The sequence below is a fragment of the Kryptolebias marmoratus genome, linkage group LG8, assembly GCF_001649575.2.
Source record: "Kryptolebias marmoratus isolate JLee-2015 linkage group LG8, ASM164957v2, whole genome shotgun sequence".
NCBI classification, from domain to species: Eukaryota; Metazoa; Chordata; class Actinopteri; order Cyprinodontiformes; family Rivulidae; genus Kryptolebias; species Kryptolebias marmoratus.
In genome coordinates this window covers 22,397,404-22,423,055 of record NC_051437.1, presented here as the reverse complement: position 1 = coordinate 22,423,055, position 25,652 = coordinate 22,397,404, and the positions used below count along the sequence as shown (strand labels likewise).

Here is a 25,652-nt window from a genome sequence, read left to right as displayed (position 1 = left end):
ATGAAGCTTTAATTTTTTTGAAATGTCAGACATTTACAAATGACTGAAGTTTAGATCCCAGAATGTCTCTTTTTACATGGTAGCAATTTTTACTTTTTCTATTTTGAAAAATTAAATATCTTTAAAAAAGCTGGTCATCGGAAGACTAGACAGAAAATTCATTATAGACGAACATACTCCCATTCCAGAAGGAAACGGCCATATATTGGACTATAAAATACATTACAAACTTGACAGTTTTTATCCAGAAGTCAGAGAGAAGCTAACCTGTTGATTCATTCAGATAATAAGTGTTATTTAAACAATATTGTCTCCCTCCTTTAAATTGATTCTAACTTGATAAATTCATCAACGACCACAGATTTTACACTTGTTTTATGAGTTAAATAAACATTGAAGAGCGCAGTACAGTGGCAGCAAATAGAATAGTCTTTATTGTCATTATACCAGGAGGCACAATGAAATTAAAAGGTGCTCCCAACAAGCAACCTTGCACCGCAAAAACAAAAACAATCATTTAAAACAACCAAAGAGTTAACACATTTATAGAACACAAAAGAATATGTCAGTAAAAATAAAAATTTAAGTTGGCTATAGACATGACAAATGAAAAGTTCTGAGGTAGATTGTGTTTTGTTATTCTGTGTAGTCTGTCTTTACTTCAGCTAGCTGGCAGCACAAGTGAACACCGTCCTGTGGTCATGGTAATCCAAAGTAAGATAATACTCCACCAGCGATGAGGATTTTAGCCCCTTCAACCAATGAGAGGACACCCTCCCTCACAAAATCACTGGTTAATCCTGCCAGGCAACATTAATACAAATTATCTTCTCTGTCTATAATCCTCATACAGAGAGAAAGAGAAGGGCTCCGTTAAAGTTACTCTACATCAGCAAAGTATGCTTCTGTACTTTGTGGACTTTCATTCTTTGCTGTGCCATAAAATTAGTTACTGTTGTGAAATAAAATATAATTAAAAATCAGTGATTAAGTTGTTGATGCAGGTCATGTATTCATTTACAAATGTGCTAAAACCAGAGAGTCAATAGATAATAAAAACAATCACAAACTTAAACAATACTGTATTAGATCATCAGTAAACAAATTATTGTTAACAGCATATAATAAAAGCATCAGTGAAAGTCTAACAGTATAGCTCCAGTATTGAAATCATTGCTCTTCAGGTTTTTTTCCTCCTGCTTTGTTTCTAACTGTCTCTTTTTTTTTTTTCTCCGAAGGGGCATATTTGACATTGTGGTATCAGGAAAATGTGTGGGTCAGTATAATAATAAGGGCAGCTTTGGGGAACTGGCACTCATGTACAACACGCCACGTGCTGCTACGATCATAGCCACAACGGAAGGATCACTATGGGGCCTGGTAAGAAAGCACACAGAAACACGTTTAAGGAACGATACCGAATTGATTAGAAGTAGAACATGATCCAAGTTCTTACGCTTGTATCTGTTCAGTGGCATTGAAATAATACCTCACTAACTGTTCCCTGGTTCCTGTGGCTTGTACTGTAAAGGTAGAGGATACACTTTCTTTCACCAAATTTGGTACAGAGAGCTATGATGCTCAGACATGTTAAGAATGGAATCTGTTTTCTATGAATGGAGCCGTGCTTCAATCCTTTGCATTGTGCTGCTGCAGCGCCTCCCTCTGGTCAAACTCAGGATGACAACAATCAAATGGTCTCGTTCAGACGCATGTTGTTGTTTTTTCTTCTCTTCGTACTTAGGACCGTGCCACATTTCGTAGACTCATTCTAAAGAACAACGCCAAGAAGAGGAGGATGTACGAGTGTTTCATCGAGTCAGTGCCGCTACTCAAGTCATTGGAGGTGAGTTTAGCTTGTCATCTAGGTTAAAAACTTTATTTATCTTTATTTCCTGTTGTGTTTAAATATAAGCTTTTTAAAATAAACTCACTATGACTGCTGGGGCTAAAATAAAGGACTTGGTCAGTATAAGCCTGGATGGTCAGTGAGGTAATCTTCCCTGCTCTCATAGTTTGTTTTTTCTTCTTTTTTGACCTCCCTGCTTTCATTCCTCTCTGTCCAGGCAACAGAAAGGATGAAGTTAGTGGATGTATTAGGAGCGAAGCAGTTCTCAGATGGCGAGCGCATCATCACACAGGTGAGTCTGCAACATTACAGTTTAATACTTGTACGTGTAACACATGATTACATTCCTGTATATTTCTGACTGCATGTGCTCTTTGTCTTCAGGGTGACAAGGCTGACTGCTTCTACATTGTAGAATCTGGAGAGGTCAAGATCATGATGAAGAGTAAAGTAAGATTCTAATTTTTATCTTCTTTTACTTCATTTTCTCTACTCTACATTAAAAAAAAATTCTGTCAGACCTTGAGGAATACTACAAAGGTGTTTTATAGACTTTAGAGGACCGATCATAATCATATAACAGCTAGTTTCTGTTTGACACGACAGCCCACACTCACCGTTAAACTCCAGCAGGCTGCAGGAGGGTTTCCAGGTTTTGCCTAGCAACAGCAGGAATCACAATTGTCTGCTTCAGCCGCTGAGGGGCTCTCACTGAGGGGGAGAACAGGAGGTACTTGGGGGGGCTCCTAACCTTTAAGCCTGTTCTCTGCTCTTCCTGTCCCCCGCAGACAAAGGCAGACCATGCAGACAATGCAGAGGTGGAGATCACGCGCTGTAGCAGGGGTCATTACTTCGGGGAGCTGGCCTTGGTCACCAACAAGCCCCGGGCCGCCTCAGCCTACGCAGTGGGAGATGTGAAGTGTTTGGGTAAGCCTGAAAGTATTTAGAAAAACTTACTAAACGTATATCAGCATCAGCTTTAAGCCTGCACACAAGAAAGCTGACCGTGAAGTAAGATGTGTTTGACATTGTTACATTTCTGCAAATTTTAACTAAAGTGATTTCCAGTAGTGATAGTTCTGGTAACTTTCGTTACAAAGTATGTTGTGTTTGTTTGTTTTTTTTAATTTATTAAAGTCTGGGGCATATTTCAGCTTCATATAGAGCTGCTGAAAAGTAAACCTCTCAGAATGTCAGCGATACCCGTGTTTATTTCCCACTAATCCAACTGTTGCAAGTAGTTTGTCATGTGGTATCAAGTGACATTTGAGTTCGGAATTATTTTCGATTGGTGTTCAACTCATCCACCCTTACTTTGTAGTCTTTGATAATTGAAGGCTGCTCTGTAATTGTTGTGGTTTTGAAGTGGGTGCACTAATTCAGGCTCTACAGTGATAAGTAGCCCTTCAACTTTAAAACGGAGCAGGATTTCTAACAGCTGTCGTTGTCTTTCTGGCATCACTCCTATTGTGAAATTTGTGTTTTCTTTCATTTATTCATGTACATGTAACTTTAGTATCACATCCACATTATATAAACATAAATATAATGTAGATGTGATGTCAGTCTGTCTCGGTCTGGTCTGTTTTTGTCAGTGCCGAGTACAATCATGCACTCACTGTCCATATAACACAACATACCTGCCACTTTTGTTTATAGTACCAGCAGTAACAGGCCGTCTGCCACAGCTGCTGCTTGGCTCGTGAAGCTGAGAAAATGTCATTCAGCTTTACAGTAACAACATTGTCAGTAGTTCCATCATCATTTTCACTATTCTCCTTGTCACATGCTGCTGTAACAGATGAACCCAACGGAGAATCCACTGGGCCTTTTGGGACTTGAAGATTTTTTTAGTTTTTCTAACTTAAACAATCTGCTGACCTTGACAATGTTTCACAGAAAACAGTTTTACTGGTGATTTTTTTATGTTGAAAACTAGAAGGACATTGATAAATGAAGATTCATCTGAAGATTGTATTTTATTTTATTTTATTTTATTTTTAAAAGCCTTTGGGGCTTGAGCTGTCCTCTGATGTGAACACAATGTTTTCCCCCTTCTTTTCAGCTCGGTGTATCCCAGCTGCTCTGATATTTACACTGTAACCCCATCCCTCAGTGTTGCTCCACCAGTGTTTTCTTAAAAACTGTTCTGGGAGAAGTCGTGTACTGTAGCATATTGGCTGAAAGTTTTATCATTTATAAAATGACAAAGTAGTTTTAAATAATTCCACGTCATTTTGTCCCGTTCATCAGATGAATGACTAGTTCAGAACACCAGTTTTATGTCCTCTTTATTTGCAGAACAAGCAAAGAATTTGACCACTTATCTTCTATATACCAGCTGTCAATGCCTAAAGTTGGTTTGTTACGATTGTGATTCAATAATAACTAAAAACATGAGTTTTGAAAAGAGTGAAAGAGTTGATTGGCAGGGACTAGAAGTTCATAACAGGTGATTCTTTTGAGCTGTTGTTTTGTTTTAATGTTTGGGCAGCTGACATAAATGATATTTAACTTCTCTCTCTCTCTCTCTCTCTCTCTGCAGTAGTAGACGTGCAGGCGTTTGAGCGCCTCCTGGGCTCCTGTAAAGAAATCATGAAGAGGAACATCGCCCACTATGAGGAGCAGCTGGTGGCTCTGTTCGGCTCTAGCATGGACCTGAGAGACTGAGCCTCCCACACCATCCTCTGTGCCTTCTTTTACACACACATACACCAACACACACACACACACACACACTCACACACAGACATATGTTCTCTCCAACATCATAAAGTGGTTATATGGACTCATAAGCTTTACATATGGTGCATAAGCATGGGATAGTGTACTTTGCTCACCTGCAGGTGCACAAGTCCACACAGTTTGAAAACACTCTCTCTCTCATACATACATACATGCTGTAGGCACTGAGACACACACTCCACAAAGTCTGCTCAACCCCTGAGCAGACACTAGCTCTACTGATTCTTGGAGAAGCTGACACACACAAACACACACACACAGACAGACTCAGCTAACAGCCACCCACCTCGATGCTTGAGCCAGCACCTCTCAGTATGAATGTCTTTGCTGCAGGTAAAGCAGTGTAAGGACATGAAGCACACACACACACACACACTCAAAAATCACATCATCATGCTTCATGCATGCAGGCTTTCCATTCACATGAGCACTCGAACAACTGCGAGTTGTTCCGAGCCTCAGCCAAGGACACATCAACATGCAGGTGCACACACACACTGGGTTACAATACAGATGCTTCAAACACAGCCGCACTTACACACACACACACACACACATTGTGGAGAAGACAAACTTCAAAAGATTTCTGAAATGAAAAATAAATCAAAAATGCAAAAAAAAAAAAAAAAAAAAAAGAGTTTAAAGACAAATATGTTTTAGAAACATTTTATGAAGATTAAAAACAGAAGCTTTGATAAAATATTATTTAAATAAAGTGTTTCCTCTTTGGGAGGCTGAGGCGCAGAACTTTGTGAGCGCTCTTCATTTTCTTCCTCTACTATTGTTGAGTTGAGTTAGTGCTGGTGATTATTGCAGTACCACAGAGGAAGCTGTGAAAACAACAAACCTACATTTTCTGGGCCATTGTTATTCTCTCAGACACCACACTTCATTGTATTGAATTAATTATTAATGTATTGATATTATATATACATTTTTTTGTTTTACTTTGACAAGTTCCGGATAAAATTCACCATCCATCTCTGACAAAGTGTGAAAACAGGAAAAAAAAAAAAAAATCTAATAAAACTTAGTGCTTAATTCTCCTTGATTATCCCTGAATGAGTTGTCCTGGATTAAAAGAAATGTTAAATAAAAGTAAACATTTTGGTAACAATTTTGTCTTTGTTCATTTTTTTTTTTTTTTTGTTCTGTGGAAGGAAAATGTTCATACTCAGTGGATAAAATAACATCCAACACTGCAGTACAGTAAAGGCATTTATTCCTCTTTAGACTAACGTGAACCTTCAGTTTGCATTCTGTTTTAAGTCTTTTTTTTAGGTTTATTGTCCTGCTAGGATTTTTTTGTTGTTGTTGTTTACAGGGCAACTAATGAAGTTCAGTATTGTCATGAGAATTGGATATTAACATTCCTCTGCTCTTTCAAACACTGTTAGCACAGACGCTGAACTTTACAGACCTAAATATTTGCACGATAATTTCTTATCTGTAAAATAAAAAATGCTGGTCTTTGTTGTGCCCTTTGGAAAATGCACTTGGTTTTGAGAAAACAGTCATGTCTGATGTGACAAATCTGGAAAACATAATGTTCTCAAGTGTTTATTAGACCAGATTTATTCTTGCCCGAAGGTACGATAATGTTTTTCTCCATATTGCTGTGTTACCTACACAGTTATTAGTCTGTAGTGTTGGCAAAATATCTCATGAACCACTGGATGAATTTTATTTTTTTTTTAATTAGGAAGTTAATTTACAGGTGATTAACTTTTGGAGTCACAGTTAAGCGGTCGGTCAGCACAAACATAGTTCTAACTCAGTGTTACAGATGTTTAGCTGAAATTTGATGTAGTAGTTGAGTCATCCTCAACAAATGTTTTGAGCTTCACACATTTCACGAGACCTTTGGTTAAGACTTTGCCATTCACTGTTGGAGTCAACCTTTTGTCTGTTAGCAAACTATTTAATTTTAATGAAATGTTCAGAATGTTATCATTGGATCTACACTTGATTGAAGTCAAAATGGCCGTCACAGCTAAGATTAAAAGTTTAAGGTTTGACCAAAACTGCTACAACTCTTTCATTTCTCCACATGAGGCAATTTTATTCTAAAACTGTCATTAAAGGCGGTGGGCGTGTCATGTCATACCACTCCCATCCACCGGGGGGCGCCCGAGAGACGATTTCTGAGGTTTACACACTGGCGGTGCTTTTAACAGGAACTGACCCTGAATCAGATCCAGAGGACCTGCTTATCCGTTAGTTTGACCGCGTAATGCGAATTCAGCTGACCACAGATCAGCTGTGAGTCAAAACCCTGCGCGAGAGGATCACCAGCACCAGCTTCTATCCGTCAGACTGAAAAAAAAAATGTAGGTAACATTTTATTGTGGTAAGAAGCTGCGAAAAAGGTGCAATTTTGCCATGAATTAGACATTAAAGAAGGCGGTTTCTGCTAGAACATAAACCAGAACCACAACTCTGAATGCAGGTTCCGAACCGAGAACCAGGAGGTTTGCTGACAGACATGCAGCTGCTAACTTTTGTACTTTTACCTTACATGGAAGAAAGAGGAAGCCAATGAGGCAGGAGATGAAGAGTTTAGGAGTGTAAAGCAAGTTCCTGCCTGGGTGTGAGGCCACTCTATAAGTGTTATGTTAACATCAGCGCTACGTATTCCTAAAAATCCAGTTTATACGTGTAAATTTCACTAGAATAGACAAATGCACTCAATAAAACCATCTATGATATAATAGTGCACTCTGTTTTCGTGTGCAAAATTAAAAACCCGCAGTAGATAACTTAGACAGGACTAGTAAAATCAAAGGGTGGTACAAGCAACAGGTTTACTTGAATTATGCTTCACAACACTACTAAGTTATGAACGTAGTGTTAGTCATATTTTCCGAGGGAAAATGTTAAAAAGGCTGCAGAGAAGAAGATAAACACCAGCATTTGCAGTTTAAGAAACAATTGATTTCTTAAACATCAATTTGCGCTAAAGTAAGAGATTTTAGTATATATATCTATTTAAAGCGTGCCGAGAATAAACTACTTTACAGTATAAACAGAATAAACTACTTTACTACAGTGCGCATGCGCAAAAGATTTAACGTTTAACTATTTTCACAGATATCTTTGAAACTAATCGCTTCGTTAACTTGGCGCAATGCTGTCGCCGTTTCTTTTTTGTTAATGAAACGTCGCAGTTTTGACAGGAAACAAAACAAAACGATTTACTGTAAAAGTGAGAGGCGTCGCTAAATGCCGCCATGTTCCCACAATGCATAGCGCGCGAGAGGAGAACTTTAGAAATTTGCTTTTTCCACTTAATATTACACACATAGAGCCTTCGTGCTAAACTATTTAAATATTTAATATTTCGAATCTTTTTTCTTACTTTCGTGACGTTTTTGTGTTTGTCCGAATATGTGAACCGTGATGTAAGCGGCCGTGTCGCAGGATCACCTCGGGCTCCCTTCCAATCAGTCGGCAGATCACTCTTGTTTCTCTTCAGATCGTATAAATCTTTCGCCTTTTACTAAAGATTTCCGTGGAGTGGAACAATAAGAGTTAAACTCAATTTTTTGATGCCCTGCTAACGCGGGGTTTCCTTTCACTGTGATAAAATTAAACCCTAACTACTCTTTAAATGTTTAATTATCACTTAATAGTTCTGTAATATCATCGCAACGAGATGCGTTATGTCACCTGTAAGATCGGATATCTGATTAAAAGCTAAAATAAACAACAATAATCACATTTTATGATCTCATTATTGTAGGAAAAGGGGAGACAGTGCATTCTAGCTGGATCATTAATGTCCTGTAGATTAACTACATTTAATTATTCTCAAAGTTGTTTATTCTTTAACATAAATTGAGTATATCTGAAGTAAAGAGTCTTATTGTACTTGGTGAAACCCTAATTGCCCTCACGCCCTGATAAAACTGATAAAAAGATAAAACTTTATTGATCCCACAATGGGGAAATTTGCACATTACTGCAGCTCAATACAGAAAGTATATATATGTATATATGTTATAGTGTACAATTACACGCCTCATATTTCCTTGAAGAAACGCACATCAGATGCAGAGTTTTGCACGATGAGTAAGGATGCAGTTCAATGCTTTGTGTTGAGGATGACTCTCAGCTATGGCCACAACAAATTTTAGCTCAATATTTGCACATTTGCCTCATTTGTAGCCATTTTTGTGTCAGCTGAGGTCGACTCACCGCGGCAGAAATCCTGAAATCGGCTGTATTTGTTCATCTAATGGTCACTTTGAGAGGTTTATTAAAATCTGCCCAGTGGTTTATTTAACTAAATAACTGGGTGAGTAAGAAGCACTTTGTAGAAGTAAAGTTATTTATGCTTGCATCATTTACCACAAAGAGCCGTTCCTCCTTTTGGTATATGATAATTAGTCAACTACTAGTTTCCTGTTGCAGGACAGAATGTGGCCCAAAAAAAAAAAACTGCCCTGCAGCCACCTCATAAACTGTTTGACAGTCGGCCATTAGCCTTCAGCTTTTCTCTGTGGGTGAGTCCCTGTATTTTGATTATTTGTTTCTTTGTTTATTTTATTTTTTATATATATTTAAATGCAACAACAACTTAACTTCATGCTGTTTGGACCAGTGCAGTTAAAAAAACAAAGACTTTTTTCATCTGATCATTTAGTAATGGCTTCAGCTGTGCGGTTGCACATCTATAGTAACAAAAAAAATGACGTAATATCTTTTTAAACAGTATTTCCTGCCCTGGAAATGTCTTTATGCATGTGGAGGCTCTTTTTAATCCAGAATGGCAACATTTGGGCTAAAAAGCATTAAAAAATGGCATCCGTATATAAATAATGGGGGAGATTAACCTGAGTTATTAGCAGGAGAAATTAAACTGTGCTGGTTTTAGGTTTCATTTATGGAATAAAGTAGCAGTTCAGTATTTTCTTGCAGCCGAAATGCGATGAAACGTGTCAGATAAAGACAACTTCCCCATAACAGCATGAAAGCTCTAACCACCGCATTAAAGATCTGTGAGAAACCTCCTTGGAGCTGCACTCATTTATATTTACTGTTTGAGAAGAACTTCGCTGCATCGAACAGGTTTTTTTTCCTGGTTTCGTACTTGTTATTTTCTTCACACTGAGCACCATTTGGGTTCAGCCAAAGATAACAAGATGTTGCCTCAAATGATAGGAAAAACCTACAGAAAATTACAGCTTTTATTGCTGAATTGGTCATCTTCTCTCCCGCTGTAATCACACTGTAAACACAAACTGAAGCTGTGTGTTTTATAGAAAGGCTCATTTATGGCAAACTCCATACGTCAGAAATGCATCCCCATTGTTGTATCGAAGTGACGTTAGCCTGCCTGACTGTCTGGAAGTTTAAAGTAAAACTTTTTCAAATGTACAAAATAGACGCAAGGTGGAAAAGTTCTTGTGTGGAGGAAGATGCTTTTGAAGCTGCTCATCGTATTCAGTACGTGTGTTTGTATCTCGTGAACCACTGGGTGGAGTTTATTCAAACTCAGAAAGTAATCACTGGATGCACTGCTGCAAGTAATTAATTCAAGATTGCTGCCACAGCTGATCACCATCAGCCAGTACTGAAAGGGTTATAACTCAGTCAGTTCTGCAAAAAACTAGCTAAAATTTTAATTAAAACATGACATTTTCTTAAAAATCATTTTTAGTTTTAGATTAGGAATAAGCTTAATACAGATAAAACCTCTATGGTTTGTGAGTTGTTAAAGTCAAGTGGCTTTCACGTTGGAGTGTCGGCGCTTGTGTAACGCAGGATTGTGTTATTTTAACCAGAAAAAGGAGCAACTCTCAGTTCAGGAGCTTGTGTAACATTTTTAGTTGCAGAACTTGAATAAAGACTGACTTGAGCCCTGATCGTCGCAGGTCTGAAGCTTTAACGTCTTCAGACGAGCTGAAGATTGACCTGACCTCAAACCGTCCAAAACATCAGGAGGAAAAGGGCCCAACGCCTGACGGAGACATTCAGGAGACTCCACACGTTGATTCTGAGGTGCCAGGGAGGATCCGTGCGGTTCCGATCCACCACCGTCCGGACCTGCTGGTCCCCTGCGCAGAACTGGTCAACTCTGAGTGGCCGAGGAGCCAGGCGGCCCGGGTCCACTCCCTCCAGAAGTCCTGCAACGACTTTCCCGTCTGCCTGGTTCTTCTGCTGGGACACCGGGGTGCGGAGAGGCTTCTGGGCCACGTGCGGTTGTCGCGGGTCGTGGGACTCAGCGGCAGCCTGTTTGTCGAGTCGGTGGTCGTGTCCAGAGAGGAGCGGGGGAAGGGCTACGGCCGCACCCTGATGGAGGAGACGGAGCGCTATGCTAAACGCCGGGGGTTCAAGCGCCTGTGGCTCACCACCCACGACAAGCAGCACTTCTACGCCCATCTGGGCTACGTGCTGTCCGTACCCGTGCAGAGCCAGGGAGCAGTGATGGCGCTGGTTCCCATGGCGATGCTCATGAGGCTCTCCAGAACCCCGAGTGAGGAGACTAATGCCAAAAACCAAACCCTGACAAAGATGGATGTTCAGCTTTCACAAAAGAACAGAGACTCAGGGAATGTTTCTGTCGAAGCATTATCTCCTCCTCCTCTTCCTCCTCCTCCTATATCCATACCTACCCATCTTCCTCCTCCTCCTCTGCCCATAGCTACTCTTCCTCCTTCCATACCAACTCCTCCTCCTCCTCCTCGTACTCAACAGTCTGCAGGGCAGCCTGTAGTTCAGACTCTGACTGAAACTCCCTACAGAGACGCTAAAGGACTTCCCATCTTTTGGATGCACAAAGACATTTAACGGTCAGTCAGAAGTTTAATACACCAACGAACACATAAATGCTAGAAGACAAGCACAGAAAAGGAGTGATGAAGAAAAAAACGGTCCTAATCCTACCAGGTCAAACAAGGAAACACCAACATGCTTCTGCTGAGTGAGCCCACCTGCTCAGTTTCACTCAAGGGTTTGTTTGTTTGTCTGTTAGCAAAACATCTTACGAACCACTGGACGGGTTCTGAAGAAACTTTCAGGATGTAACCACTGGGTGTACATCTACAACCGGTCATCTTTTGAAGTCAACTCAGTTTAAGATGGCCGCCACCGTTAATCGACATCTGCCTACCCAAAAATGGCTTCACCTCAGTGAATTTTACAGACTTTGAGCTCAACTCTGGGTGGGTTCGTAGCCGAAAGTCTGTCATAAACGCTTCTTTCAAGCTGTAACAGATCCTGCAAGATATCACAATATTGTATGAGGTGATTGTGCCAAATATACATCCAAAGAGGCATCCTGTATGTTGGTTTCAGAACTAAATATGTTCATTTGATAATGTTTTCACTCGTGTTTATTCATTTTTACAGAACTGCATGTTAGCATTGTTGTAACATCAAACAACCAACGTCTTTGTAAAGTTTTAAAGTGTTGTTAAAGCTGTACAAGATATGAGTGGGAAAAAATGATTCTAATAAAAAACATTTGAACCTAATGAGGTTTATTTTGCATTTTCTGTCTGGATCAGTTACTCAATCGTTACTGTCCTATTTCTTTTTTTTTTGTCTTGTACTCTCACCACCCAGCTTTGAAATAAAATGTGCAAAACATAAACTGATGCACATTACAGATAAAATTACACACCCAAGGGTTCATAGACTTCAGTTATATTTTAGCTCCAAATATGTATATTGGATGTTTTTAATTTGTCATCCCTCCTTCATTAATCACTGTAGGAACATAAGAACTTACATATGACCATCGGATCTAACTTAACGTTTTTGCACAGTGACTGTTTGAGGCTTACTTTTTAGTCTGCCTCATTTATTTTGACAGATCAAGCTGTGTGGTTACCATGTTGACCCTAATGAACCGCTGGCAGCATCTTTGGTTACTTTAACTCTAATTATGGAGTTCATAGATCAAAATGTGGGCATTTAGTGCTTAGATTATTACAGAGTTGAGTTAAAAGTTTTGGCAGTACCTGCGTCGGCAGGAAACTTTCTAGTTAATCATTACAAAAGACTTTAGTTTCTGAATGTAAATCACTCGGGATGTTCTGTGTCTCCTGTCAGGAAGGACGCACCAACAGATGAGCAGCCATGGTGTTGCCTCTACTGTCTCTGCTCGTCCTCCTCGTGTCTCCTTCCTCCTTCGCCTCCTCCTCGTCACAGAACCTCGCCCGTCCAGGTGCCCTCATTCATAAAGCCGTGGCTGCCGCCGCAGGCCCGGCTCTGCAGAACCAGCCCTTCACCGTGGTGTGGAACATGCCCACAGCGAAGTGTCAGAAACACCACAACGTCCAGCTGGACCTGGAGGAGTTTGATATCGTGGAGAACCAGAAGCAGCGCTTCCAGGGACAGGTGATTCAGGGATTTCATGAACTGAGATGTCACTGTGCAAAAAGTTTCTACCATCCATCTTTTTAGAAGCTTAAACAATCCTGATAAAGACTGCTTTAAAATAGTCTTTCTCCTTGAATGCAAAATATAAATAAGGGGTCATTTTTGTTCTGTTTATTTATTCTTTACTTATTCATCACTTTAATTTTAAATTAATAAATCTCCTATTTCTTGCTAATTCAGCATTCACATTTATTATTTTACTGTTTTTTTATTTTTCTGGACATTTTTTGCAGTCTAACTGCTTCTCTTCTGCATAATTTGTAATATTTTAGCCTTTCATATATCAAAACGTTCAGCTCATTCGGGAGATGGGTGATGTGACTTTTGCTTTTTGTACTTTTTTAATCTTTTCAAAATATTGAACTTAATTTACAAATATTTCCCCCATAGAAATACATTCAGATCTCTTCAATTTCTCTTTGAAATCTGCTCCAGCGTACTTGCTCTGTTTTTGTCCTTTTTAATCTCCTTTTAGCCTTTTGTTATTTGTCGCTTGAATTTTATCACTTTTGGCTTTTAGTTAGTATTTTACTTGGTTTCAGCTTCTTCTGTAAACTCCAGTAGTCATTCAGCACTCAGCAGTCACACTGCATTCTTGCAGAAAAAGCTTTTCTCCACTTTAAAATAAAATCCACGTGTTGGTGCATCCCAAGAGTCAGTTTGTAACAAAATCAGAACAGACGGCTAAAACTGGGTAAAAAATGTGCAAATCTAATAAATGTTTCTAGAGAATGACCATCTTCTATCGAGACCACCTGGGGAAGTATCCGTACCTGTCCCACGGCGGCAGGAAGGTGAACGGAGGACTCCCTCAGCTCGGGGACCTCTCTGCTCACCTCGCCCTCACTGTGAAGCAGCTGTCCATCCTGTTGCATCCCAAATTCTCTGGGATGGCCGTCATCGACTGGGAGGAGTGGGAGCCGCTGTGGGCGAGCAACCTCGGCTCCAAGATGGAGTACCGGAGGCTGTCCAAGCTGCTGGTGAGACAGGAGAGACCTGGCTTGTTGGAGAAGGACGTGAAGCTGTTGGCACGGCAGCAGTTTGAGGAGAGCGCTCGGAGGTTCATGGAGGAGACCCTGCGGCTGGCGGTCAAGCATCGGCCCAAAGGATTCTGGGGGTTTTACGGGTTCCCTTCTTGTTTTAATAAACACAAGAGGAAAACAGGTAGAGCCAACACCTGCTGAGCAGTTTGATAATATACAAACTTAAAGTTTAGGTCTGATATAACGATGTGTTTGTCTTTTGGTTTGTGGGATCAGATCAAACCTACACGGGTCGCTGCCATAAGGGGACCCGGCAGAATAATGACCAGCTGTCCTGGCTCTGGACTCAGTCCACTGCTCTGTACCCCAGCATCTACCTGCCGCAGAGGCTGGCGGGGTCTGCAGACGCTGCTCTGATGGTCAGGTACAAACATCTACATGAAGATATGACACCCTACCACAGCCTCAATGAAACCAGGGACAAAACCAGCACTTTGACTGTTTGTAGTGCAGTTGTTGATTCTGATCCTGGACTGGCAGGATGTGCAGAGTGAGATCAATAATTCTGTCTTCAACACTCAGACACAGACTGCTGGAGGCTTTGAGGGTGGCATCAATTTGGCGTCATGGCAACAAAACCGTCCACGCCACACCTGTCCTTCCCTACGCCCGACTGGCGTTCACACACTCTCTCAGCTTCCTCAATCAGGTAGCAGCTCATAAACATGTTCAAACCAACGTCATTTATTGAAAACTGTAAAGAGTACTCCAAACTTTATGCAGCATGACTGTAAGTGTGTGTGTGTGTGCGCAGACAGACTTGGAGCACACACTCGGAGAGAGTGCATCCCTCGGTGCAGCTGGAGTTGTGTTGTGGGGAGATATGAAATTTGCCAAATCTAAGGTAAGTGACCAAGTTACCAGCTGGTGGTTTGGTTGGGTTTTTTTTTTGGTGTTTCGTCACATTTTACTTCCTCCACATTGCAGCAACAGTGCATCCTCCTCAGAAAGTACGTCCACAGCGTCCTGGGTCCATTCATTCAGTCTCTGAGGTCTGACACACAGAGCTGCAGCCTCCAACTTTGCCACGGCAACGGGCGCTGCACCAGGCGACGCCCCAGCTCTAGCCACAGGCTGTCTTCTGCTTCTGTTCACACCTCTGACCCTCATGGGGCCGCCGGGCCCGGCAGCAGTGGATATTTTCACCGACACTTCCTGTGTCAGTGCTTTCCAGGCTGGACCGGAACCGAGTGTCACGAGAATGGGAGTGGACAGAACCGGGATTAACCCAAAGGTCTCAGTTCGAGAGCCATCAGTCAGCGTTCAGGGGCTAAAATAAAACAAGTGAGGCGTCCAAACCTCTGCACTTGTTGGCAGTAACATTAGAAACAAATATGTTGAATACACTTTGACACCTATGTTATCTTAAAAGTTAATAAATTACCAAAAGATGAAAAATGTGTTTTTATTTAATCTAAAATGGAACATCTTCTCAAATGCATGCTTTGCGTGTTTATTTATCCCAGCCCTCTTCAATAAAGGTGATATGTTGTTTAAAAACACCAACAGAAGCTGCGTGCAATGATTTATTTTTTAATCACGGAAAAGCTTTGTTTATTAAACAATAACATGACAAACTGAAACTGGGAAATGTTCATATTTTTAAATTACATATATAGTCTTTTAGTATTTTTATGTCCTTAACAGATTTTTTTTTTAAAGTTTTATCAAAGTCTGACTTCATATAAGAGTTGTTCAGCACTTCAGGGGCTCCTTACTTTGTTTGTTTTTTTCTTTCAAACAATTAAATGTGTGACAGATTTGAATTGCAGGCAGATAAGTTTAAAATAAAATAAAACATTATTGTCATTGTTCCAGGAAACAATAGTTAGTGCAAAGTTGCAAAAACAAGGACTAAGATAGGCATTTAAACTCGGAGCTGATGAGAAAACCGAGGATTTCTCTCCTCTTTCTGCTTGTAGAGCACAGCAACCGTGATCTGAAATAAAACAAAATCAATATTTTTGACTCATCACAGAAGGTGAAAGTTTTCCATCCCACCTCTGAAATGAACTTTAATCCTGAGGGAGAGGCTGAATCTCTGAGTATTATTTATATTCAGATATATTACAGATGTACGCTGGTTTACTTTGCTTTTCAAAAGTCCATAACATAATTTTAGTTGTTCGTTAGTGTGAATGCTTTGTAAGTGACTCACTTCTGTTTCTATAAAGACTGTCAGCAGGCGACTCAGGAAGAGGGGGTACATTTAAAAACATTGTTCCAAACACGCTCTATGTTGGACAGTGGTGATAAGGCAATAAAATGAAAACAAGAACAATTATTCTCAACAAAGCAGTATGGTTCCTTTTGAAAACAGTTTTTTAAAAAAGATTACCACAGGAAAAGACTTTTGAAATAGGTACATTTAATCTATAAATGCTGACAACATTTAGAAACAAATAATAAGAAGTGAAATACAGTTTTATTCTTTACGCTTTGAAAGTGTTTCACGTCCTGCATGTGAAACATGTATGTGCGTGCGTGTGTGTGTGTGAGTGCATTACACCATGTGTACACGGTCTGTTCACATCATGTTCCTCATGTTCCTCATGTTCCTCGTCTCATGGCTGTGAGGTTCCGTCTGAGTTCCTGCAGCTCCTGGATCAGCAGCGTCAGCTCTGTGGCTGCAGCCTCCTCTTCCCTCACCGCCTCGGTCAGCGTCCGGATCATTCCACCCTGCTGGACTGGAGGAGGAGCGGACACAGATGTTCTGTTTATCAAACAATTCCCTCACTTTGGGTTTCTATTCATACAGTGCAATCAGGAATTTATTAAAACTACACACCTACGAGCTAAAACAACGTCCTGTGATCAAAATTACAAGTTTGAGAAGACAAAATGAAAAATAAGGACAGAAAATACATTCAAAATAAAGAAACTGTATTACTGTGGAAATGCAGTGCTGAATGAATGCTGAAATTAGCTGAAGAAGCTAAAACTGAGTAAGGAAAGTTAAAACATGCAGAACAGAGGTTAAAATAAGGACAAAGCTAAAATCTAAAAACAACAGAACAGAAGCTAAAATAAGCCAAAAAAAAAGATACTAAAAGTAAAATTTGGAAAAAGTAGTAAAACAAATGCTAAAGATAAAATGAGCAAAATGGTAGCTAAAAGGTTAAAATGGCTGAACTGGAACTAAAAGTGGGGAACTTTAGTTTAAATAAAAGTAAATAGTTTGAAAAGTATGAATGTTACAAAAATAAAAGTCCTGGTACACCATTCACAGTCCAGCTGAACACTTGGACATATGAATAGTTTGATTGCAAAGAATGTACAGAAGAAAGTTTAACCAGGAAACAAATTAGTGTGATTGCTGAGTCAGCATCATAATAAGAGCTTGGAGCAGCAAAACATCCAGGAAGTAAAATCTTCATCACCTAAGAAGTAGAAGATGAGCAACACTGTGAGCAGCAGCAGTGTGATGATAGCACAGCTCATGGCGTAAGCCCGCGACGAGCTGGGTGTCAGCATTTCCTGCAGACGCCTCTGCCATTTGCTGCTGAGCGGGCGTTCTCTGTGACCGACAGCAGTCCCATCGTGTGTGCACAGGTTCCCATTCAGAGAGGGGGGGTACGCAGGGCGAGGAGGCCTCATCCCTGAAAACACGAACTGTGGAGTCAGTCGGTGTGGGGACGTATTCATGGCTGTGTTAGGAGTGTGTGTGTGTACCTTTGTGGCTGTGTTCAGGGTGTGTTCGGTGAAGGTCGTTGATGGAGTCGACAGAATGCAGCTCGATCTCTGTGAGATCTCTGTCGCTGACCCTGTAGAACTGAGGAGTGGTCTGAGACGAAGGAGGCCTGGACATCTCGCCCTTCTGTGGGGAAAGTAACGCCAAAGAGATATCAACAGGCTTTCAGCCAATCAGCAGCTTCTTAATATTAAAACCTAGCATTTGTTGAAGGAATCCATATAGCACAATGTATTAGCACTCAAAGTATGCGTTGAGGATGACTCTCAGCCACTACTACATCAAACTTTAGCTCACTTTCTTTAAATACGACCGTCTCATTTCTCTGTTGGTTCTGATGACCATTTTGAAATGGGTTGATTCCAGTTGTAGAAGAACATCCACTGAATACTTTGAGAGCTTCATCAAAATTTGACCAGTGGCTCATGAGATACTGTGATGGGCCGGTGACTTGTCCAGTGTGCCCCATTTCTAACCCAATAACCGCGAGAAATGGGGACCAGCTCCCCTGCGACCCTGCACTGACAACCGGTGTTGAGATGGATAATTCATGAGTTCTGTTAATGTCAAGGTTTTATGCAATGAGTTCTGCAACATGTAGATCTTGGAGTATGTGTTATGAGTTGCTCTCAGCTGCAGACACACCAAATTTAAGCTCAGTATCTGTAAAATTGACTGGGTGGTAGCCTATTTTTGTTTTTGCTAAGGGCGCTCAGCTGTGGCGGCCATCTTGACTGAGGCGAACTCATCAGGTTAGTCAGTTTTACATCTAGTGATTACTTTCCGAGAGTTTCATTAAAATCCATCCATTAGTTCACTACCAATCAGACAAATGAACACATGCACACACAGACACGGGCGAAGCATTTGGGATAGTAAACAGTGCTGATGGAAGGGACTCCGGAAACAAACAGCCTTTAAGTACATAATGAAACTTTTCTCCTACATCTTTAGTTAATTACCTGCTCATGTTTAACAAGCAACAAGAGTTTTGAACTCTGAAAACCACAAATGCCAAAGGTGTACTGGTCTGTTTAACAGTAATTAAAATGACACCTAATAAGTGTAAACTTATTAAGTGTAACCTAATAAGTGTAAACTTATTAGGTAGAAAATAATAAAAAATCAGTTTTTTACATTGATTGTGATGATAAAATCTAAAAATGGTTGACACAATAAGAATGTATTATCAGTAAAGAAAAAAAAGATCTGCTTGTTATCAGACTTATTATTAGAACAAGTTATCAAAACCATAAAAAACAACTTGGAGTTTGACTCAAAGGCCAAAAGGACAGAAGACTATTACAGTAATGCATAAATGAATTACTAGAATAGATTATTTATTCTGTGACTCTTACTTCACAAACCTACCTGAAATACCAGAGCAGTCATTCAGCTTACCTTATTCACTGAGGAGAAGAGAATATGTTGTATTTTTTGAGTCTTGATCTTCAGTTAGTTGTCTTGTTCTCTTCTCACATACTGAAACCTGTCACCACAAGTGTCCAAAACAAAACAGTGGCAAGAAAATCAATTCAAGGAACCCCCAAATAAACTGTGTTCCATTAAAGTCCTTATTGAATAAAAACAAACAAAAACAAAAGAGTTGGGGTCCAACTCTTTGTGAAAGCAACTGTAGGGACCCCCAAAGCCAAGCCCTCTCTAGGCTAACTATGTTTGTGTCCAAATATTCTGTTTTAACCCACCCCAGCTGCCCTGAAGGAGAGAGTGGGAGAACCAGACATGGACTGACGGAGGAAGTTGTTTCAGTCTCCTTACCCCCCTCCAAACATGCACATGTCCAGTTTCACAGGCCCCCTGGGTCCAAAATAGCAGCAGAGACATGGGACTATTATTAGGCCAAAGGATGACTCAGTGGCCCGGGTGGAGGGCATGATGGGAGACATGGGGATAAACAGGAACACAAACACTGCTCAGACAGGTGGGCAAATTCATCTGACCATAAACTCACAAGAAGGCTTCCGAAACGGGCCTGTCAGTGCTTCCAAAACTGCAGGAGAATAATTTAAAGAAATCTAAGAGTGATCTTTAACAAAAAGACTAATAAAGACTATCAAAACTTTACTGATTTGTTCACTTTCCAAAGCAATAAAAAGCCATCTTCATACCAGAATTTATGGATGAAAATCAGTTTTAGAAAATCATCCATCATGTTTTCTCATGTTTTTATTTTTTTATTGAAGGTAAGAATAATGCATAAAGTCCAAATGCATAAACAGATCTTAATATGATTTATATTTTAGCTTTTCCGTGCTGTCATTTTGCACGTCTTTGTAGCCTCTTTAATTTTCTTTTATTTTGACACCGGAAGTTGTCACTAAGGCGAGCACAGCAAAAATCCATTAAAAAAAGTATTAAACAAGAAAAAAAAACTTTCAATATGGGAGGAAGGTAGGCTAGTTTAAGCCTCTCTCACTGTGGTAAACGTGTCTCTTCCAGTTTATCTCGCTGAAACCCGTTCTGGGCGAGTGAACTAAAACAACTACGTTTCCCACAAGCCTTTGCGTCTCCCTCTCGTTAATCATTTACTGCGCTTCGTTTGTTTTCCCCCCCCCAGGAATCCGAGGAGTTTGGGACAGTAGCGGAAGTGCCGAGCCGTCGGGACCGTGGAGCGGCTGTGTGCGGAGACACTTCAGCGGGAACTCCGGGGCCATGATGTGGGCTCGGCTGATAGTTGGAGCCGGGGGTTCGGGGGTCGGGCTGCGAGCTTCCAGGGGGGGTCTGCAGCGCGTGGCTGGAGCTGCGTGTGCGGGGAGGAGGCAGCAGCAAAGACGGGCGTCCAGTACGGAGGTATGAGGAGCAGGGACAACTTCTGGCGCTGCAAATGCGTTTGCAGGCAGCTTTAGGTTGATAACTTTTTTCCCAAAGTGCACAGGATTTGATTTCTCGTGGTGTCAGTTTTAATGATATATGTCTCAAAAACCAAATGAAATGCAAAAAAAATTAGCAAAACAATAAATAAAATGCTGATCCAGTTGGTGCAGGTGCATCTTGCCCAGTTCAGAAACAGGGATTTTAGGTTTGGAGCCCAAACATACTCAGATCTACACAAACCCATCAGAAATAATTCACTTTTTTTACCCCTGTCAGAATGAATTGAGCCTGCTCACATTTACAACCTGCATGCTTGATCTTTTTTTCTAGACAGCCTGAGAGTAAATGTGGCTGCCTCAGCGTCGCCACACATTTCAGTCACAACACAAAGAGTGTTTAGCAGCAGCTAACAGCTCATGCAGAAATAAGATCCCAGCAGACTGATCGTCTCCCTCGGTGTGTCTGCTTCACTTCACTGAGCTGCACAGAATGTGTTTCTGTTTAGAACCAGGACTGCCTGACTCTCCGGTGTGTGATCGAAGTGCAGTGTGCTGATAAGGCCCCCCATCACCGACCGGTTCAAAGGTCACAAGTCAGCAGAATGCACAGAACATGAACTGGGACGAAGAGAAAGGCTTTCTGACACGCTGTGTATTTATCAAAACCGGTTTTGGTCATTTTGTCACAAATTTCTGGATTATTAAAGGTGATAAAGCAAATCTGAACACATGTTGGATTGTGTCTTCTATTTCTTTCTCCTACTCTGCAAACTCACGCGAGTGTTTTCTTTCTCCAGGCTGCCCTGAGGAAGACCCCGCTCTTCGATTTCCATAAGGAGCATGGCGGCAAGATGGTGGAGTTCGCCGGCTGGAGCATGCCGGTCCAGTACCGAGACAGTCACCTGGCCTCACATGTGCACACCAGAGAGCACTGCTCCATCTTTGACGTCAGCCACATGCTGCAGGTGAAGCCGGAGCAAAAACACACGGGAGCAGGTGTCTTCGTTCATCCATGCAAAGATCTGCTAAGTTTACCTGGGTCTCTCTTGTTTGTTTCCTTTTTTTAAATCTTTTTCTGTCAGACCAAAGTTCATGGGAAAGACCGAGTGAAGTTCATGGAGTCTCTGGTTGTTGCAGATGTTGAAGAGCTCAAAGACAACCAGGTAGATAAGACTCTCAGTTTTCATCCTGTAAGTTCATGAGTCTGCTCAGAATGGTTCTGAGCAGACTCTGCAGGGGCCAACCTTTGATGCACTAATGCTTGTGAATCCTCACAGTCGTCAGTCCTAATGCTGAAGGGTTTTTACATTCACTGCAAAAGGCATGGTCACAACAAGTGTGTAACATGATTTAATGAAAAAGAATATGTTTCAAAAGATGTATCAGTATCTGTAGCCACTACAAAATGCAGTTGCTGATTAATATAACAAGAAAAAGTTAGATTTTCACCTTTCTAGTAGTTCTGATTATTATAAGCTAAACTGAGCCGCAGTATAACGTGTTTATATAGAGCATCGGAGCTTTACCTTCAAGTCCTGGCCTGATTACTTTTTCTCACCTCTCAGGGCACGTTGTCCCTCTTCACCAATGAGAAAGGAGGAATTATTGATGACCTCATCGTGACGAAGACCGACCAGGGATACCTTTATGTCGTCTCCAACGCAGGCTGTGCCGACAAGGACTCAGCCCATATGAAGGTGAGGGGAATTTGTGTCGACAGATAAGCTTGGAATAAGTTAGAGAAGGTCTGCTGAGTGTGTGTTTTCTGTTTAGGCCAGACTGGCAGAGCTCAAAGCTGCAGGTTTGGATGTAGAGCTGGAGTTTCTGGACGAAGCCCTGATTGCTCTGCAAGGTGAAACATTTCTCACTTCACTCTTTCTTCTTTGCATTCTTTCTTAGCTGAAAACGTGACCCACCCTCTGAGTGAATCCTCAGATTTCTGCGACATAAATCCTCTGTTTTGTGCCATCAGGTCCGAGCGCGTCTCAGGTTCTTCAGAAGGGGCTGAAGGATGACCTCAGCAAGCTGACCTTCATGACCTCGACCCTGGCCTCTGTGTTCGGGGTTCCCGACTGCAGGGTCACTCGCTGTGGATACACCGGGGAGGACGGTGTGGAGGTGAGCCTCTCTGTTCCTAAAAAAATTAAATTTTCCAGATGAAGCTGTCTGGATTAAAGTGGCACTAATAAAGCTTTCTCTCACTCCCTGCGCGTCCCAGATTTCTGTTCCTCGGTCCAGAATAGTTGAGCTGACAGAGAAGCTGCTGACTAACAGTGAGGTGAAGCTGGCCGGTCTGGGTGCCAGAGACAGCCTTCGACTGGAGGCGGGGCTTTGTCTCTATGGCAACGACATAGACGAGAGCACCACGCCTGTGGAGGCCAGCCTCGTTTGGACGATAGGTGATGTTTTATTTATTAGACAAAAGTAGATTAGTTGCCCTAGTTGTTTTGTGTAAGGCTGTCACAAATAAAGCTGGTTTAAACTGTTATTTGTTTAGATATTGTTGTTAATTAAAATTTTGATATAAACATGAAGATTAGTGTGACTCATTACTTGCCTATTAAATTCATTGTCTTTTGGTTGCCTCCATTCAGAGGCAGCAGGTGATGCTATCTTCTTCTCATTTTTGGTACAACCAAAAAGAGACACCAAATCACAAAATTAAAAAATAAATGAGGTGTTACCCTTATTTTTCAGGTGTAATAGCCCTTTTTAAAAAAATAAAATAAAACTGTGGATAAAGGTCCCATTGCTTTTTCTTCTTGCTCGCAGGGAAACGAAGGCGACAGACCAAAGATTTTCCCGGCGCTGACATCGTCATACCTCAGATCAAAGCCAAGACAGCCAGAAAGAGAGTCGGTCTGGTGTCCACCGGTCCACCGGTGAGACAACACACAGCCATCCTCAGCCCCGATGGACAAGTCATAGGTGAGGAGCCAAACAAGGTGGACATCTTTGTAGTTTTCTGAAAAGTGAGAGGAGATCAGTGGAAGGAAATCACCAAAAAAGGATCCAATGATTGACATCACTGACTCAATCATATGAATATTATGACACATTTTGTCAATTTGTGTTCTCACTAATTCATGCTATCTCCACTAGGGGTCGCCAAATCCCTATTTTTTTTAAGTTTTTCACATTTGCCTTTGAATAGATAATTAGTTTATCACTACATTGTTAATATTTTGAAGGCTGCAAGACTTTTTGCATCAGCTATATGTAAATTTAAACATTTTTGTGAATAAATAAATGAATGAATGTTAATACAAGCTGAAAAGTATTATAACAGATTTACAGCAGATGTGGGAGCAGAATAAAAAAGTGATGTTTTTCCCCTCTAATTTAAGATTTTTTTCCTCTAAATTAGCACCAGATAGGCAGAGACTGTTTCAAAACAAACTCACGAATGCCTTTTTTTTTTTTTTTAATATATGTATCATTGTATAGGTGAAGTGACCAGCGGGTGTCCGTCTCCCTGCCTGAAAAAGAACATCGCCATGGGCTACGTTGATGCCACGTTCGCCAAGAACGGAACAGCCATCCAGGTCGAAATTAGAAAAAAAACACAGCCGGCGACCGTCAGCAAAATGCCCTTCGTCCCCACTAACTACTTCTTTGGATAAGACGCACACATTCACATAAAAACTGGAACATTCCTCTGCTGTTTAACTCCAGCAATGCAAAATCATTAAAACAAAAAGATTCCCTTGAAAACTTAAAAACTGCCCCTATAAATATGTGTAATTAGTCACATTAAATGTGATATTTAGGAGAACAGGACCTTCAGTGTATCACAAAGAGTTTGTGCAGATTATCTCTGTACTGTCAGTATCCTGTGTGAATTTAATCAACCTGTTATTCATTACCACGGTTTCATTTCAGGATGGATGTGTTGTGAACCAGAAGCAGGTTACAGATGAGTTTACAAGCAGTATTGATGATCTTTAAGCTGTGCTTTTTACCACAGTATAAAATAAGATGGTTCACCGATTTATATAATCCATCCCACATTTGCAGTTTTTTTATGAACCTTTAGAAGCAAATTTCCATTCAAAATATTACTGTGAAGGTTTGGGAGGAGATATCAAAGCTTGTTTATTATCCTTTAATCTAAAAACCTGTCTGGAGTGGTAAACAGAAATATGGTACTGGTTGTATTTTATACAACTAATTTTGTTTTTTAATTTGTTTTATTTTAGCACCAATCTTATAACCTTAGAAGACTTTCATTCTAAATTTGTCAGCAGTTAAATTTGAAAGGATGTTTAGTGTAACTATCTGTCTTCTGTATTAAATTGAGATAATGTTTAGACCTTTTATGACTAGAGAAAAAAAACTACTACTGATTTATACCTTGAAGCTTTGCTACTATGTGTGTTTTTTTTTTTATGTCCAGCTGGATGTTTGTGTGAATGTTTAAAATTGTTTTTTTTTTATTACAAAGGAACATTTCTACTTTTGAATAAAGGAGATTTCTCTATTTTTAGTCTGTCTTGGGTAAATGCAGGTTTCTGAGCAGTTATCCACAGGGCTCCCCACAACAGGAACATTTTCAATTTTCTAAATTTGTATAAAAATGAAAGATGGGTACACTGTGAAAATAAACATGTTTCATTTTAAATGTAAGCATGCCTTCATCTGAAAAAGGCAAGCTATGAAAGCTTTATAACACAAATGATCCATAATGTTCCATCCATTTAAACTAATATTAATAATAACTATCACTGATAACATAATAATAACTTGCAGAACAATTTCATCATCGAGTTTTAGAGTTTCCTTCCTGCTGTTGTGCAAAGAAGAATGTCTCAAGTCGTTTGCATATTTAAACTTACAAATTCAGGACACTTGTGATGCAGTTTTTATGCAAAGTCCAAGGTTTTACGTACTTTACATTTAAGGTGAAAATTAACTGTTGGAGAGTTTTCCTGTCAAGTTCAACCCTCATAAAGTAAGTTATTTAAGCTATCAGTAAAATATCTGTATAAACACATTATAGTTTACATGTTTTCTCCCTTACAACAAATGTTTACATTCATCAAATCACCTGCAAGACTCTTAAAAACAATGTTATAAACCTGTCCACGTGTAAGGTAACTGGC

The 25,652-nt window shown here is 40.5% G+C and overlaps 5 protein-coding genes and 1 non-coding gene across 12 annotated transcripts in view; 5 read left to right on the top strand and 1 right to left on the bottom strand.

Moving 5' to 3' along the window:
- The window catches only part of prkar2aa (protein kinase, cAMP-dependent, regulatory, type II, alpha A), a 41,813-nt gene extending 36,200 nt beyond the window's left edge, over positions 1–5,613 (top strand). The window contains exons 6-11 of one of the 2 annotated variants that reach the window (XM_017411353.3): positions 1,239–1,380; positions 1,745–1,846; positions 2,067–2,141; positions 2,234–2,299; positions 2,638–2,776; positions 4,395–5,613. In XM_017411353.3, coding sequence (XP_017266842.1) covers positions 1,239–1,380; positions 1,745–1,846; positions 2,067–2,141; positions 2,234–2,299; positions 2,638–2,776; positions 4,395–4,519 — 649 coding nt within the window. In that variant the 3' untranslated portion in view covers positions 4,520–5,613. The other variant, XM_025004878.2, reaches the window with a different exon arrangement.
- Positions 5,614–5,744: 131 nt separating this feature from the next.
- Positions 5,745–15,531, top strand: hyal3 (hyaluronidase 3). Of its 4 annotated transcripts, none has more exons than XM_025004851.2 (7): positions 5,745–6,924; positions 12,657–12,940; positions 13,711–14,146; positions 14,242–14,389; positions 14,548–14,674; positions 14,780–14,869; positions 14,953–15,531. In XM_025004851.2, the coding sequence occupies exons 2-7, from the start codon at positions 12,680–12,682 to the stop codon at positions 15,250–15,252; spliced, it is 1,362 nt and encodes a 453-aa protein (XP_024860619.1). In that variant the 5' UTR covers positions 5,745–6,924; positions 12,657–12,679; the 3' UTR covers positions 15,253–15,531. The 4 variants fall into 4 exon arrangements, with proteins under 4 accessions (XP_024860619.1, XP_017266702.1, XP_017266703.1 ...); XM_017411213.3 differs by having other exon boundaries at positions 12,653–12,940; XM_017411214.3 differs by lacking the exon at positions 5,745–6,924 and adding an exon at positions 8,996–9,099 and having other exon boundaries at positions 12,653–12,940.
- Positions 6,828–11,386, top strand: naa80 (N-alpha-acetyltransferase 80, NatH catalytic subunit). Its single transcript, XM_017411239.1, has 2 exons — positions 6,828–6,856; positions 10,471–11,386. The coding sequence occupies exons 1-2, from the start codon at positions 6,828–6,830 to the stop codon at positions 11,384–11,386; spliced, it is 945 nt and encodes a 314-aa protein (XP_017266728.1).
- On the top strand, positions 8,050–8,163 carry LOC112450365. Its single transcript, XR_003038946.1, has one exon. It is a non-coding gene; the product is annotated as a U5 spliceosomal RNA (small nuclear RNA).
- A 90-nt stretch (positions 15,532–15,621) lies between the features above and the next one.
- si:dkey-20d21.12 (uncharacterized protein LOC556245 homolog) lies at positions 15,622–19,483 on the bottom strand. 3 transcript variants are annotated; one of them, XR_005233479.1, is made up of 5 exons: positions 19,118–19,482; positions 17,698–17,842; positions 17,406–17,624; positions 16,184–16,712; positions 15,622–15,964 (listed from the first exon to the last, which is right to left on the bottom strand). XR_005233479.1 is itself a non-coding variant. In XM_037976854.1 (5 exons), exons 2-4 carry the CDS (start codon positions 17,831–17,833, stop codon positions 16,576–16,578), a joined length of 492 nt encoding a protein of 163 aa, XP_037832782.1. In that variant the 5' UTR covers positions 17,834–17,842; positions 19,118–19,483; the 3' UTR covers positions 15,622–15,964; positions 16,533–16,575. The 3 variants fall into 3 exon arrangements, 2 of the variants coding, with proteins under 2 accessions (XP_037832782.1, XP_037832781.1); XM_037976854.1 differs by having other exon boundaries at positions 16,533–16,712; positions 19,118–19,483; XM_037976853.1 differs by having other exon boundaries at positions 15,622–16,712.
- Positions 19,484–20,284: 801 nt separating this feature from the next.
- Positions 20,285–25,036, top strand: amt (aminomethyltransferase). Its single transcript, XM_017411211.3, has 9 exons — positions 20,285–20,527; positions 21,348–21,515; positions 21,633–21,713; positions 22,116–22,247; positions 22,324–22,402; positions 22,523–22,668; positions 22,769–22,949; positions 23,323–23,478; positions 23,998–25,036. Exons 1-9 carry the CDS (start codon positions 20,390–20,392, stop codon positions 24,171–24,173), a joined length of 1,257 nt encoding a protein of 418 aa, XP_017266700.1. The 5' UTR covers positions 20,285–20,389; the 3' UTR covers positions 24,174–25,036.
- Positions 25,037–25,652: the final 616 nt, after the last annotated feature.